The sequence below is a fragment of the Schistocerca serialis genome, chromosome 4 (assembly GCF_023864345.2).
Source record: "Schistocerca serialis cubense isolate TAMUIC-IGC-003099 chromosome 4, iqSchSeri2.2, whole genome shotgun sequence".
In the NCBI taxonomy this organism is placed as follows: Eukaryota; Metazoa; Arthropoda; class Insecta; order Orthoptera; family Acrididae; genus Schistocerca; species Schistocerca serialis.
Window position 1 is genome coordinate 535,881,121 of NC_064641.1, and position 16,526 is coordinate 535,897,646.

Consider the following 16,526-nt stretch of genomic DNA (forward strand, 5'->3'; position numbering starts at 1 on the left):
CTGTTGACATCGATGAGAGGGTAAAAAGCACACGTTTTTCTATTTTCGAATCCTTCTTTCAGTGTCTGAGGCTCATCTTGTAAGTGAAGTATACTTCTGATGGTGTCAATTAACTCTCGTGGCAAGCGCCCAATACAAATTCTACGCTTCATATGAGGTTCAACTAGGTCTCTTGCTAGAGTCTTCATGAAGCTCGATCTTGTCATTACCTCTGCCTTTGGATAAGCTTGATGCACCACATAACAATTTACATGGCAAGCAACAACTACTAATTTGAAGAAAATGGCCAAAGGCCATCTTCTTGTCTGGCGGCTTGACGAATAAACTGCACACCATTGGTCGAGACAGTCCACACCACCTTTTGTTGTGTTATAAAACAGGATGATCTCAGGTTTTCCTGATTCAGGATCATTTTTTACAGAATGATGCATAGAAGAAATCAGTATCGCAGCTTTGGACTTCTTGGGCACGAAGGAAACCAGAGTCGGGTCTTCTGTAAAACTGTAAACAGATGTCTCCACACCACATTTCTTATTAGGTGAGAAGTTCTGTGGGCTCTTCTTTTTGTTCTTTCTCAGCGTACCAATGTATGTGAGATTTTTTTTTTGAAAGTTCATTGACTAGTTCTACTGCTGAGTACAGGTTGTCACCTGTAACATTTCTCCTTGTGTTTTCAATGGGTTTCACCAATCGAAGAACAGCCTGTGTGGGAACACTGTGACCTTTCTCATGGCTATGAAGGGTGTGACCGTCGCTGCCTTTTCCAGAATATATGTATGCATTGTACAAGTAATTTGACAAGCGTCAGTCAAACACTGAACTTTCAGGCCATACTTTGCCGGTTTGTTTGGCATGTACATTCTAAACCCACACCTTCCACAAAAAGGAACAAGCATTTCATCGACACACTGTTGCACCTACAGAGTAGCAAAGTTGACTGTTTTCGATGAAACGCAAAAATATTTGTGAAATTGCTGCTGCTTTGTCTATTTTCTTTCTTTCCACCTGATCATCTGGATTGTCAAATCGTAATGCAGACAATAAAAACAGAAATCTTTCTTTGCTAACAGTGCATCTGTAAACATATCTGCCTGTTCCATCGGCTGCAAACAAGCTGTAAACAGACAGGTTCCCCGACTGAAAATGGCTGAAAACACTAATAGACAAATTAGATCCTTCAATTCAATGACATCAACATCTTGTAAATAGGATAAGCAATCGTTAGCATACTGTGCTCTAAGCTTAGATATTTTCAGATTTGTCCATCGAATGATTTCGTCTAGAATGTCTGATGTAAAGAACAGTTTCCATACCTCCAAAACAGCAGGGTTTTCTCCAAGACTTTTCGCCATGTGTCGCAGTCCAGGAAGCTGCAAGACGATGTTGTGTTACTTTGTTCTTATGTTAGCTGGTGGCTGCTTTTTTCTCCATCGAAAACATCTATTCTTACCGAATAAGTAAGCTCCATAGTCATCAGCTGTCACATCTTCGTCACTTTTGGTTTCCTGCTCTGAATTAGCGTCATGATCACGAAATATCTCAAAATCAGGGTCATTATCACTGTCATCAAAGTCTTAATCCGAAGATTCAACAGGGTGATCTTGATCCACATCTGTCTCACATAACAATTATTGCATAGAAGGCCCAGCTTTCCCCGCCATGGAGAAACAGTAGCATGCAACAAAAACGCGGCACGCAAACACTATGGTACGTCTGCGAGACCTCTCAAGGCTAGTAATTACGAAACAACAAGCAGCAACAACGCAAGAATGCTGGCACATGTAGCTTGACAGCCAATAGGAAGGTACACGGCAGAGTCCATTTGGCTTTACAGGAATGTGAGAAATATCTAGACACAAAAATTAGTAGCAGTCTGAGAGACGGTCGATAGTAGTTAAGGGTTAATGTAAACGGTTGTGACTTCACGCTCATCAGAGGCAATTTGTTGTTATGAAGCACTCCATAATCTTCCTAAAACCTCTGACACATTTTGCTGTTGGCAGACGCTTGCATGAGCACTGTGTGTCGTTGCTGTATATGGCACATTTCCTTTGCAATTTAAGTTATTTTCGTTTTTTCTCCCGTTTATATTTTATTATTGAAGTATTATTCTGCAGTAGCAGAATACAGTAAATATCCTTTATTGGAGTATCGGTTCTTACCAGTCAAAATTACAAAAATTTATAAGAAAACTAAAACAATGAAAAATTCCCAGGTTTTTCCCAGTTTTCTCCCGGATGAAAAAAATTCCGGATCTCCCGGTGTCCCAAGTCGTATACACCCTGTTACAGCAAAATTTAATACAAATTTTCTGATCCATTTCTATAATCAACGGTGCTACCAAAACACATGTAACCTTTTTGACAGCTGACAACAGACTAGATAGTTGATATGGATAACATTCTACACATAATTTTCTGATATATTTATCAACACAATGCCAAACATGTCATGCAAGATGGACTAAATGCAACATGAGAAATTACTAATTCTTTCTTCATTACATTTTGAACACATCTCATATAATAATAACTGTTGCCTTTCAATGCAGCCCATCAAAGAAAGCTTCTACCTCTTGATGGGAACACAATGTAAGAATAGGACTTGAATTGTGTAGAATAATTGCACTACACTGCACTGAAAATGACATTGGAATACACACATCAGTTTAAGAGCAGTTATTAGATTAACATTCATTTTGTTCTATATTTGTAGTAGATAAATGACTCCCAACTTATGACTTCCATTCCTATGTTAATATAATTTACTTGATAACATTGTATTTCAGAAGAAAACAATCAGCTTTTATATTCTGTGCACAGTTAACTTATCCATCTAAAAATAAATACTGCATGGATGTATCTGCATATTGTATCGCCACTGATTTAAAGCAGTGCCGCAGAATGGCTGGTACAAGGTTTTGAAACAACCTGTAGAAGCATCTTGTGACATAGCTAGGTAGGCAGAGTGGGACTCACTACCTCGCTCAAAAGTTTACCAGCAGGTACAGCCACGGCCATTGACGACATCAAGTTCCTGCTGAGTAAGCATTCTTGACTCTTCACTCACTGCAGTACTGAGGAACTCATACCACAGCTTCATGCGCAAAAAATCCCTTAATTTTTTTTTTTTTTTTTTTTTTTTTTTTTAATCTGGACATTGGAACAGCACTGGTGAAGTTAAAAATATTTATTTATGTTGCTATTTGATGATTACACCTCTTCAGTTTTGACACAAATAGGGAATCAATTGTATGTAATAGAGAACATGTCCAAACATCCAGCTCTGCACAAAAATACCACCACATACAAAAATTATTAATTGCTTTATGCGGTTCCTTAGCTAAGATTTCATTATCATTCAACAACTTAGAAAAAGTAGGAATCTGCCCAGATATGGTCATCTGAATAATGATGTGATGTAATATATAAAAACATCACAAAGAAATGAACGGAAAGAAATTAAAGCTTTGACACATTGGATTACCTTCGTAACTTTCCATTTATCACATTCAGCAGCTTAAAGTTTTCTTTTGTGTTGTGTGTTTTGAAGTGGGGCTCAATTGCTTTTGTCCTCCTTTAAAATTGAAGATCGTAACTTAGAAAGTGACAATGAGATGGTGCGTACACCATTCTCCCTCTCCCCTTTGTCATTAGACAGTATTTCGGTTAGTTTTGACTTTGAGCTTTCACATCATACTAGAACAAATTTGCAAAAAACCTTGTTGTACAATGTAATGGTTTTCACAATTTTATTCCAAATCTACATCTTTTGGAAGGAATTAATTGCTTATGGAATAATTTGTTTTTAAGCACAAGGAGACTTTCAGCTACACTTCATTAACAATGGTATTTACTTTGTAAATACAATGTGTTGTCTGCAGAGAATCACCTAGTGACTTCTTTATAAGAGACTTGAAGAGACATAATGTAAGAAAACAGTCATCATAGATCCACAGTAGTGATCATGAGAAGATTTCAATTGACTTTTCAAAAAACGGATTTCTCTTTTCTATAATAAAGTTTACAAAATGATGGGGGCATGAATACATTAAATACTCCAAGATTTGAGACCTAGTATTTTCATTAGTAGTAACTCCTGCCTTCTCCCTGTTGAAAAGATCCACTCCATCAGCTGTGTAGGTTGGTACATATAAAGATGCACTGTCCTTCCACTGAACCAATAACACTGACTAACAAATGCTTGTTATCACTTTTGATATGTTCAACAACTCCTGGTTGCACTTTAGTCTGTGCCGCAAAAACAACACGAGACATTGGCTCGTTACATGGCAAGTATTGTCCATCTTGAGTTGCATAAAATTATGCAATTGAATGCAACCATATATGTGTAATGACACTATGTGGCTGTGTATGATGTAGAATGCTGGCAGTGTAAAGCAGCATCCAGTCACTTTTAGTTGGTTTACTGTATTAAGAAAAGCACTGTTGCGGGTTTCGAAATTATTTACTCATTATCAAATGGCTTACATGCCTTTATCGGAATGTGGGTGATGGTTCAAAGACGAATTGCGGGGAAATTACCACAAGGAACACTTGTCTTTCGCTAATGAATAACACTTATGTTGTTCTTTTTTGTTTTTCACACTTACACACACACTCATGGTAGTCTTCGTTATTACTGAATAAAGTGAATTGGTTACCTGGCCAGGGTGGCAGCACTGTCATGTTTATGCCCTAGAAGCAGGGAGGGGAGGCAGTAAAGGTGCCTTTTTTTCTGCTGTTTTGCACATGCACTTAAGATTTCCACCAGCACAACTACGCATGCAGAACTTCCTCGTAATGGAAGCCATGCGTAACTGCACAATGCTTGCTGGGTTAGGTGGTAATCTCTTGCGCTGTTTAGCAGATGACAGGTAATTGGGTTCCATGTATGTTTCACTGTGTAGTATATTGAAGTTATGCTTTAAGATGATTTAAATGCCTGTTGAAATTTATAGGGGATTACAGACAATGAAGTCATGTGGAATACCACTTCTGAGTATTATTTGAATAAAAATTTGAGATGTGACGTGTGAGTGTCAGATATTAGGAAAAACGTGTCAATCATATTATTGTACAGAATTAGATACTTTTCAAAGTAGAAAAGCAGAGAAGCAGCAGCCTACAAATTTGTGAAAAGTGTTTGTGAAGACTGCGGACAAATATTCATGCTATGGCAGCTTAATAACACAACAATTGGAACCTGACATCTGTAAAAAAGAAAAGGTGAGGTATGCACACTTCATCAACAAACTACAAGAAATTAAAATGGAGACTTACGGTGCAAAAAATGTAAAACTTAGAATGTTTACCTAAAGTAATCTTTTATTATTAAAGTTGTGTTAAGAGCTTTGTTACATAATAAAATACAAATCATGTATCGAAAGGGAATTAACTTTCACTTAACAACTAAGAACCTTCGTTGAGTATTTCTCAGTTTCATAAATAATCACTGAAGTGCTTTGTTTTTAATTGCAAAATAATTAGTATATAAGTTGCTGGTTACAAGCAAAAGACATTTTATTGCCAGCCTTACCACTGTAGTTTCTCAAGCAGAAAATCTAAAATCTCATTGTGAACTGAAATTTGCGAACAAAGTGTCGTCGTTGCTTTGTATTTTCCGTACCTCAGTTATTTAGACACTTCTTCCCCCCAAGTGTCTTTGGGTTCTCTTTTTTGGTCATCTTTTCATCTCAATAAATGCAGCACAAACTCCCGAGCGAAGAAGAGGATGCATAGCAGACTGCTCTTGCAATGAAGCAATGAGAGGACACGATAAAGCATGCATTCATGTGATGCTTTCGCTAATTTTTGTGCATGTATTTTCACTGCGAATGTGCATTAGGAAAGAGGCATCAGGACACACCTTTACAGCATACCCTCTGGTACTCTTACAAATGGAGCAATGTCACAAGAAACATGTCTGCAAGTGGCACTGACTGAAGTGACTATTAGTAACAAGAACACTGACACAGTGTACAGTATATCTCATCTTGTCTCCTCACAATGTTTCACTGTCAGTATCTGTAAAATTACATTCTCCAGCGATATTGTTGTGTTACACAACTGTGTCTATCGAGTCATTATCTGCTGTTTCAGCCACAAATGACAATGCCGAATTCTTGTTCAGATCTATGTCGACTGATTTCATTATATTTTCAGTGTCTTCATCCGTCACAGTCTCTCTCACCACGCATTTTTTGTGTGATACACAATTTACAAAGTCTTCTAATGTCCCAACATCACAGCAGCAAAAGCAAACTGACCACTTAGTCTTGTGGTTACTGTTTTTGGCTAGTAACACAGAGGGCCAGTGTTCAATTGCTGGTAACCACCTGAAATTTTACTACAGTGGAAAGGCTGCACAAAAATTAGTGAAAACATCACATGAATGCACTCTTTATCATGTCCTCTCATAAGCCATTAATTTTTGGAATCACAAAGTGAGGGACTTAATGTATTACGGTTATGGAGCTTACTTTGCAAGATTCCTAACCAATTCTTGCAAGAATTTGTCAGAGCAATAAACAGGAGAAGGCCGGTAATCCTCAATTAATAGTACAGGTTCTGCTTTCCTTGTCACTATGTATTTTTAATTTTTTCTGTTCATTTATATATGATAGTCCAAAGTTCTCCTGTTATTGTCGCAGAGGTGAACTGAATACGAAACAAAACTCTGCAATCGCTACATTGTGTGTCACTGATGTTTGAGAATACTCTTCACATACTGTCACTCAGTAACATTTATTCGCAGTGTAATGAGTACAAGTCCATGATTCACCTAAATAAACTCCTTGCCACTGTAATTCTGAAGTTTCATTTTTCATAATATACCTAATGTAGTATGCTCTTTTTGCTAGTATAAAGGGCAGCCAAGTGAAAACGAAAGAGATGGGGAAAAAAGCTACGTAAACTGTTTATTATTTCAAAACTAATCACCATAAGTGTTAATGCATTTATCCCACTGCCTTCATGGAAAAAGTTTGCGACTGCCTAAGGAAAAGAGATTGTACTCTGTTGTGCACCTCTTTGTACAAAGTAAATAGACTGTCACTAATATCTTTCTTCAGGACTCGAAAAATATTGAAATCATGTGGGGGAAAATTGGGACTCTATGGAGAATATGAAAGGCTTCCTAGTAAAACGAATGCAGCATAACAAACAACTTTGGCAACATGTGGGAATTTCAAGTGAGCTGCACATGTCTCACTGGGAAGCCCTTACACATCCTCCATACAGTCCTGATCTCTCCTCATATAATTTTCGTAATTTTCAGTCCTCAAGAAAGACATTCATGGCCTTTGAATTGCTTCAGACAAAGAGGTGCACACTTGTGGACAATCACTGTTCAGTAGGCAACAGCGAACATTTTTCCACGAAGGCACTGACTCTCTTGTCTCACAGTGGAATAAATGTATAACAGTTAAGGCAATTACTTTTGAAATAATAAACAGTACTCTTATTTTCTTTCCATCTCACTTGTTTTTGTTGCACTGCCACATATATGTTCTCTTTTCCACACATAATGACTTGTCAATTCAGCCACCTATTAGAGTCAAACCCCCACTGAAAATGGAACAGTTTTTCTCAGAATTTCTTTGTTAGCCTGGAAGTCCAGTTCTATGTGATTAAAGCTCTGAAGTTGTTGCAAAGATAGTATTTCCTTGTATTTTTCCTAATATTGAAGAAATTGCTGTCTAATAACCGACTTGTCTATATTATCATAAAATATTTACTGTAGGCTTTTTATTTATTCTGCTTTGGGGCGGATACTTGCATCTTCCTCTGCTCAACATTGTGCCCCCCCCCTTCTATAATGTGCACACCACAGACTTACTTAACGTTTGCTAGCACATTCCACTGCCTTCTCTGTTCACACTGTCAGTAAAATTAATTACATTAACAGCAAGTTAGTGTGGCTTCAGAAAAATGTCCACAATCACTTTTCACACTCGCACTATGAGATAACAAGATACATTACTTTGAATTGGAACATGGCTGTACCTAGTCGTGTGATTAAGTTAGTTGCCACTAAAATCAGATAAACCAGTCCACCTTGGTGAGTGATAATATTCAACATTGTTAGGCAAAAACACAAAACACCTTGAAGACCCAGTATTTTGACTGACTATTATCAGGTGAAAACAAATAAATTTGCTGTCATCTGATACAAACTCCATTCAAAATCTTTGGATGTCTGATGAAGCGCATTTTCACTTAAGTGGTTATGTGAATAAGCAAAAATGTACTGGGCTCAAGGAATACCTGCTCAGCCTCACCAGCACCCATTACACATGGTGTGCAGTGCCATGTCCTGGACTGATGGGCAGTTACATTTTTTTAGGATGAGACACTGCTGTTCCTGTGAGGTCTGAGAGTTATGTCAATTTACTGGCAGTATTTCTGGCTCCAAGACTCCACACACATTTCCAAGAAACCTAGTTCTGATCAAGACATTACACCATAAAAACCTATAGCAATTACACCGAATGTGTAAAAAGAAATAAGCAGTCCCGTACAACATATTATGAACCTCAAATAAAGTTTTGCAAAGTTCTTTCATCTTTTCTAATTATTTCAAATTTTTGTGTTTTTCTGCACCATGGTGTACACGACATCTGTTGCAATTAGCAGTTTTATATTCATTCAGTCACTGCTACTATATCTATTGAGACACAGCTACTTGATCCATGAGAAAAAATTACACATAACAAGATACAATATACCAATTGCACGTTAAGTATTTCTTAGTCCAAAAATGTGTTATTTGTATATTTTTTATTATACATACCAAGCAGTGTAGGATAGTCTTCAGGCTGCAGCCATGGTGTGATAATTTTTACATTCTTCCACTGTTTGTCAGCAATTATTGTTTTATAGTAATCTTTAAGTGGCCCTTTTCCTGTGACTGCACACACTAAGTAAGGATAAGATGCTGTCTCCAGATTTCGTGCATCTTCGTATTCTGCAAATAAAATTAACTCTTATTTTAAGTATTTTATTATTCACATATGAAAGCCATTATTTTAAATAATTTATTACTTATATGTGAAAGCCATAACTATGGAATCACAATTAATTTGTTTATGATCTACTAAAACAAACAACAAATCCCAATACACCTTTTCCACTTGCACAGTAAAGAAAAAGTAGATTCTCAATCGGCACAAAAGATTTCTTTACTGACTGGCATATTTTGAGAGTAAAGATTGAATCAGAAGATAGGGTTTTTCATATTTCAACATTTTCTTTCACGTCATCTCCCAATTTTTCTTGATGTGATTAATTAATGGCATGCTATCTGGTGTTCAGCCGCATTTTTTATTTCATTTTATGCGCAATATTTCAGAGACCAAGACCAATCTAGTCATCTACAGGCGCTACAAGCTGTGCCGTAATGTGCACTTGCTACCTGGACTCCAACCAGTTCTGTGAAACAAACATTCCTTCAGCATTTCCCATCTGTGGTGGATGAGGTTTACAGCAAGATTTTAATAAACTGAGTGCCAAACCTCAAGCTTTGTTCACATTGTATCCTCCATCCCAGTTTATTGGGCCTTCTGACATCTTCATGTCAATAGGCTTTTTAATCACACTGTCCCAAAATCTTAGCATCTGCACCACAGCATTGGTCTTGTCAAAATACATTTCGTGATTATATTTGAGATCTGACTTGCTTGGTTGTTTTTGTCAGTTGTGTTGCTAATATTCCTTACACATCTTCCCGACTGTTCTAATTGTCTGCACCATGCAAGGCTTTCTACATTTGTATGGAAGCTACACAGCCAGGTTTTTGGAGACATATACTCCCTTGAACATTACAAAAAAAGGTCTTTGTTGATGGGAAGAAAATACAAGGGTGGTTTGAAAGGTTCTCAGAATCACCACGAGAGGTCAGTGCAAGCGCAACGAGTTGTTCATGTGATATTCATTAGACTGTTGCCTGTAAACACGTGCCATGTCAGTGCCCTTGGAAGAGAGCTGTGGCAGTGACGTGGCTCTATTGTTGTTCTTCCTTAGTGATTTGCAAAGATGGAAAAAATTGAGATTCGAGCAGTGATTAAGTGGTTCGTAAAGAAAGGTATGAAAGCAAATGACATTCATGCTGATTTCCAGAACACACTGGGGGACTCTGCTCCTTCATATTCAACTGTTGCCAAGTGGACAAATGAATTTAAATTTGGTCAGGAGAGCTTAGATGATGATCCATGCAGTGTTTGGCCAAGATGTGTCACTAATCCAGAAATCATTGCAAAAGTGCACAAAATGGTCATGGAGGACCGCTGATGGAAAGTGTGTGAAATTGCTCACACTTGCCAGATTTCTTTTGAAAGGGTATATCACATTTTAACTGGAGAATTAGAAATGAAGAACTTATCTGCAACATGGGTGCCGTGGCTCTTGACACTGAATCAAAAACGCTTGAAAATGGACATATCAGAACACTGTTTGGCCCGTTTTAGGAGAAACGGACAATATTATTTTACACTGGTTTGTGACCATAGATGAAACCTACTATACCCCAGAGACAAAACAACAGTCAAAGCAGTGAGAACATGCTGATTTCACCACCAAAGAAAGCAAAGACAATTCCTTCAGCAGGAAAAGTCATGGCATCAGTGTTCTGGGATGCGAAGGGGATTCTTTTTGTACATTATCTCCCCACTGGGCAAACAATTACTGGAGAATACTATGCTAACCTCCAGGACAAATTGCAACAAAAGATACGCGAAAAAAGGCCAGGTTTAACAAGGAAGGAAGCCATCTTCCATCAAGACAATGCGCATCTGCACACGTGCTGTCGCCATGGCAAAATTACAAGTACTAAAGTATGAATTGTTGCCACACCCACCTTATTTACCTGATATGACTCCATCAGACTTTCATCTCTTCCCAAAACTGAAAATTTTTCTTGGTGGACGAACATTCACTTCAAATGGAGAATTGATAGCCAAAGTTCACAACTATTATGCAGGCTTGGAGAAAACTCATTTTCAAGATGGGATCAAGGCACAGGAACATCGTTGGACCAAGTGCATTAATCTACAAGGAGACTACATTGAAAAATAAAAAAAGTTTCACTGATGAAGTACTTTTTTCTATTCCATTCTGACAACTTTTCAAACCACCCTTGTATCTTGACTTGAGCGCGATGTTTCTTTTTCCAGAGATTGGGCCAGTGTAAGGCGATAAGCAATTCTTGGCTTCTCTTTCTTTTATGACTCCCTACCTCATCCAGAGTCATTGTCGATTCTCATATCAGACAACAGCTTCGAGACCTGAAAAAGAAGGCATCTCCCTCTTTTGAGTATACCCATCCCTTCACAGTTTCAGACATTGACCCTGGACTGAAGGACCTCAAACCTCTTAAGGCATCTGGATTCGATGGTATCCATCCAGAATTCCTGATCCATATGGGAGGAAAAGCTAGGAAATGGCTGGCAGAATTCTTCACTGACATCCTGTTGACTAGTCAACTTCCATTGGAGTTTAAAAAGGCGAAGATAATATCTATTCTGAAACCTGGCAAACCCATCAACAAGGTAGAAAACTATCGCCCCATTGCCCCACTTAGCTGCTGCTACAAGCTTTTTGAAAGGCTCATATATAACAGAATAAGTAGCGCTAGAGAACGTTCCAGTTGATCTGGTAGGCTTCAGACCAGGGCGTAGCTGCTGCGACCAAGTATTCTCTCTCACATCCTTCATAGAGTCAGGATACCAAATGAAGCAGAAAACGTCTGTGGCATTTGTTGATCTAACTGCCGCCTTCGACACTGTGTGGAGGGAAGGCCTTATCTACAAATTTCTCCGCATAATACCCTGCAGAACAATGGCTCGACTGATTAACAGCATGCTAAGTGATCGGAAGTTCCAGGTAATCACTGGAAGCAACATAAGTAAGGAGAGGAAGTTGAACAACGGATTGCCTCAAGGATCAGTTCTCTCACCCTTATTGTTCAACCTTTATCTATCTGATCTACCTGACACTTCGTCCAGAAAATACTGCTATGTCGATGACCTGGCTCTAGCCATAAAACACCAGGAAATGAAGACAACAGAAAAGATTCTAGCCAATGACCTGTCTGCATTAGATAATTATTTCAGAATCTGGAGACTCCAACCCAGTGTGAGTAAAACAGAAGTGTGTTGCTTCCAACTAAATAACCGGTTGGCGAACGTAAAACTGGAAGTAGGTTTCAGAGACAGAATTCTTCATCATAATTGGAACCCAAAATATCTTGGTGTCATCCTGGATCATACACTATGCTTCAAACAACACCTTCTTAACTTAGCTCAAAAGTTGAGGACTCGAAACAACATCCTCCATAAGCTATGTGGAACTACCTGAAGATCTTCAGCTCTGGGCTTGGTGTACTCAAGTGCTGAGTATTGTGCACCTGTTTGGATGAACAGTCATCATACAAGGCTTGTTGATAACCAGCTAAATACGACAATGCGCATAATATCTGGCGCAATCAGATCTACTCCAGTTTATTGGCTTCCACTGTTAACCGGTATAATGCCTCCTGATCTACGCAGATGTACTGCCCTTATGAGAGAATTCCACAAGATCTCCAGGAATTCTAACCTACCCGTGCATAGCAACCTGCCACTTTTAAATCGCAAGAGACTGAAATCACGCCATCCAACTCTGTGCGATGCTGCTGACATGGTTGCTAAGGATTTCATACCTCTTGAAGAAGGGAAAGGTCGGTGGGAAGGAGTGACAGATGTGCACCTGCATAACATCTTCTCAGGTGCTAAACTTCCAATTAGATTCGACCTACCACGCAAGACCTGGACTACTCTCAACAGAATCCGTACCGGCCATGGCCGATGCAGGGATGCTCTCTTTAAGTGGAAGAAGCTGTCTGATCCAGGCTGTGACTGTGGGGCTCCATACCAGACTGTTCACCACATTGCCAGTGAATGCAGGATTCGAGCCTTTCATGGCGCCAAAGAGGACTTCCTGCTAGCAACTCCAGATGCAGTGCGCTGGATTGAAGGACTGGATGTTCAGTTGTAAAGACAAACTTAAGTTTCTTGTGTGTCAATATGTATATATGTATATGTAATTTAATTTCATGGTATGTCTGTGTTAGCCATACGCTAAATAATAATAAATTGTCGATTCTGACTGCAATGGCCACTCAATTTGTCGATCTGTGTGCCCATTACTTTAGAACACTATTTGTAGGTGTAGGGTTACCCTTTAAATAAGGTTTGGAGCATTGTTTTAGCTACATTAAAAAACTATGGCAGCTGGCTCAGATGGTACAATTTAATGACAGTAGTACTCAAAAGTGATTCATATTTCTGTCAGCTTACACTTTTGAGATGTTGTACTTTCCCATGTGTAAGGGGGCAGCAGCGATGGTTACTACAACGTGTGCTGCTGGTCTTCCACAGCATAAAAAAGGGCCACCATATTTTGTACGAATCAGTTCTGGGAAAATCCAATTATCAAACAGCATTCTCACCCGAAGGTGGCACCAAGATGGACTGTGAAAATATTGTGTCTGCACAACTGTATGATCTGGCAGCAGACTTGACAAGAATATGAGCACTTAATATGCTGGGAAAGTCTACGTAGTCACACAATGGCTTGAACCTGGTGGATTCTAGAGACTTTGCTTTTAAAGTCTCCCACGTACTGGTTAGCCTCAAAAGGTGATAATAGACAACCCAGTGCCACAGGACCAATTTGTTCATTATGTTTTCCAGCAAACAGGAAATAAGTTTTTATGAGAGCGCTTAAAGAATTCAGCGACAGTGAAACAATTGTCGAACTTTTCCATGATTAATTCCAAGTATTCGGAAATAGGGACTCTCATAATGCAGGAAAGAGGGAAATCACATTGAAACTGACCACAACGTTCACTGCCCAGTGCCACAACTGACTAAGGCAGTGTACAAAGTGCATGGAGTTACAAATGTGATGTTTTCAGTTCCCCACATATTCACTGAAAATGTGTTCCAGACATTTTGTTAACTGGCATGTAGGTGTGACAGTATTTTGAGTCTTAGAGGAATGCCTTCCTTGTATATCCCAGCATGGCCACATAGTTGTGGTAGCACACCTGTTCATGTCATAAACCTCTAAATGACCTTACCTGGCAAGAGTCACTAAATGAGAAGAGTCATCTTCTTTCTCTCAGTCTCAGTTACAGGACTCACATCAATCTGTCTGCATGCAACATCATTCAAAAGTCTTCTTGTACCAGATGTCTGACACGAGGGCCATAGTGTTGTCCTCGCTGGCTGCAGAAAATTACAGTTTCCTTCTCCTCCCAAAGATTTTACCCACTATTATAATTGGCTATGGCAGTCTCAAACCCTGACTGCTGTTCAAGAACACATCTATGCCACCTCAATAAGATTTATATGGGTTATTGCATTTATTTTCAACAAGAACATCCTTAGACCTCGTTTTAGCTTGCTTCTATCACTACCTTGTCTCCTACCTCCCAAACTTCATGTAAGTTCTCCCGTTCACGTTCTGTGCAGTATGGAAAGTAGGAGACAAGATACTGATGGAAGTAAGGCTGTGAGGGTGGTTGATGAGCCATGCTTGGGTAAGACAGCGAAGTTGGTAGACCACTTGTCTGCAAAAGGCAAAGGACCCAGATTCAAGTCCCTGTCTGGCACACAATTTTAATCTCAGGAAGTTTCAAATCAGTAGACTCTCTGCTATGCAGTGAAAATTCATTATGTGACAGTGTCTTCACAATTACAGCTAATACTCACAATAATACTGATAGTACACAAACTCTGCGTAATTCATTTACATATTTTCTCTGCCAATTAAATATGAGCTCTTAGCTGCTCTTTAAAGATACTATTCACAGAAAGCTTTCCATATACCTTGCACACGATCAGAAATAATGAAGACAAGTGAACAAAAAAACACCATATGTGCATGATGCGTGAGATCCAAAAGTCAGCCATAGTAGTATTAAATAATGCACTAAGACAAAAAGAGAAAATGTAAGACTTTCAGTTATGTTCACTATATTACATAACAAACAAAATGTATATTTCATTTTGATGCAGATTTTAAATTTGTAAACAACCTGAATATTTCCACATAATTCCATTTTACCCGTATACAATTAACATTTCACTATAACTGCATGGTATATGCACATTTATTTACCTTGTAGTGCAGACAACAATATAGAAAAGTCTTCGTCTTCTGTCCAGCTGGTGCTTGAGACTAATAATGCAGGGCGATCATGTCTGAGAAGTACTTTTCCGTCTTCAGTCATCTTCGTAAATGCTGTTACAGCATTGACACAATCATCATTACTGCCAAAGACTGGATATATCTGAGCCAACTTTTGAAAGAGATTGTGTTTTTCAACATCCGTGATGGGACGAAAGTAGTGAGGAGGCCTATCATAGTGTGTTGTTGCCCTAAGAAAAGAATAAGATCTGTTACTTTAATTACACAATTCTGTACTCGCTACATTAATATACAAACGAAAGCATTTACAACTAACATAACAAAAAATAGGTGTCATTTACAGTTGAGTGTTTAGTTAATCTCGAAGTAACATTTAGTCATTTTATTTCGCTGCTTGAGTGACCGAGGTGAGAAACAACAACAAGCAGGAACTATGCTTTTCCCTGATTGTGCTCATGTGAAAATCACCTTAAATGTACAGAATGAAACCAATGAAAAAAATGACATTAAACAATATTACTTAGTAATTACCATGTAATCCTTCATCATGCAAAGAAAAAAACCGAACCATACAAGAAAGAAAGCACAATTTAAATGCAAGCAAGATACAAGATTTGAAAGTCTAGAAGTGGCAGAGACAGCAATTGGTAATTTAGACATAATGAAGATGCAATAGGGATTACAAGCATTGATGAAATGAAGAGACACATGGCAAAGAAAAGGAAGGATGGAGCTAATTGTGTAACAAAAGAAAAGTACAAAGAAGGTGAGACATAAATAAATGTTATGAATGGGGAAAACACAGCATATAAGATGCTGCAGATTATGGAGAGCTGATGATCTGGTGGAAAAGTATTTAGAGATTGTTTTTTCACATTCACCTCATAGTAGCTCCCCCTTTGATTAAGTTGATCATGACAGTAACTGGGTTGGCATCGGTAATAATACAATAGTTCATTTGACAAGTTTTACAGCAAAGGCAGTTAGAAAGACATGAATGATCTTGCAAGTAAACTCTGTGAAGAGGAGATGCAATCTGACCAGAGTGTCATGGAGATTTGGAGGGTTACAGAAATTTGCATTTCATGGAGAATGCCTTCTGAAAATCACTGTCAGGGAAGTGGTTGATGCATTCCAGCACAGTATAACTTTGTCATAACATGCACACTTCTTTCTTGCTGTTGGAATAAATAAATAATTCTTGTGATGGCCAAAATAAAGAAAAACATTTTCTCATAAAATAGGCTGTTGTCAAAAAAAACACCATGCCTGTACATCTCAGGGTATTCAATAAGAACAATGACTATAAAATAAAGGGGTCCATATTTGGATCCT

At 38.4% G+C, this 16,526-nt stretch overlaps 1 protein-coding gene across 1 annotated transcript in view; it reads right to left on the reverse strand.

The window, feature by feature from the left end:
• LOC126475249 (chitobiosyldiphosphodolichol beta-mannosyltransferase) overlaps positions 1 to 16,526 on the reverse strand; it is an 89,357-nt gene that overhangs the window by 19,633 nt on the left and 53,198 nt on the right. The window contains exons 3-4 of the mRNA XM_050102951.1: positions 15,162 to 15,421; positions 8,794 to 8,967 (exon numbers count right to left, since the gene is read on the reverse strand). Of these exons, the coding sequence (XP_049958908.1) occupies positions 8,794 to 8,967; positions 15,162 to 15,421 (434 nt within the window). The remainder of the gene's footprint in view (positions 1 to 8,793; positions 8,968 to 15,161; positions 15,422 to 16,526) is intronic.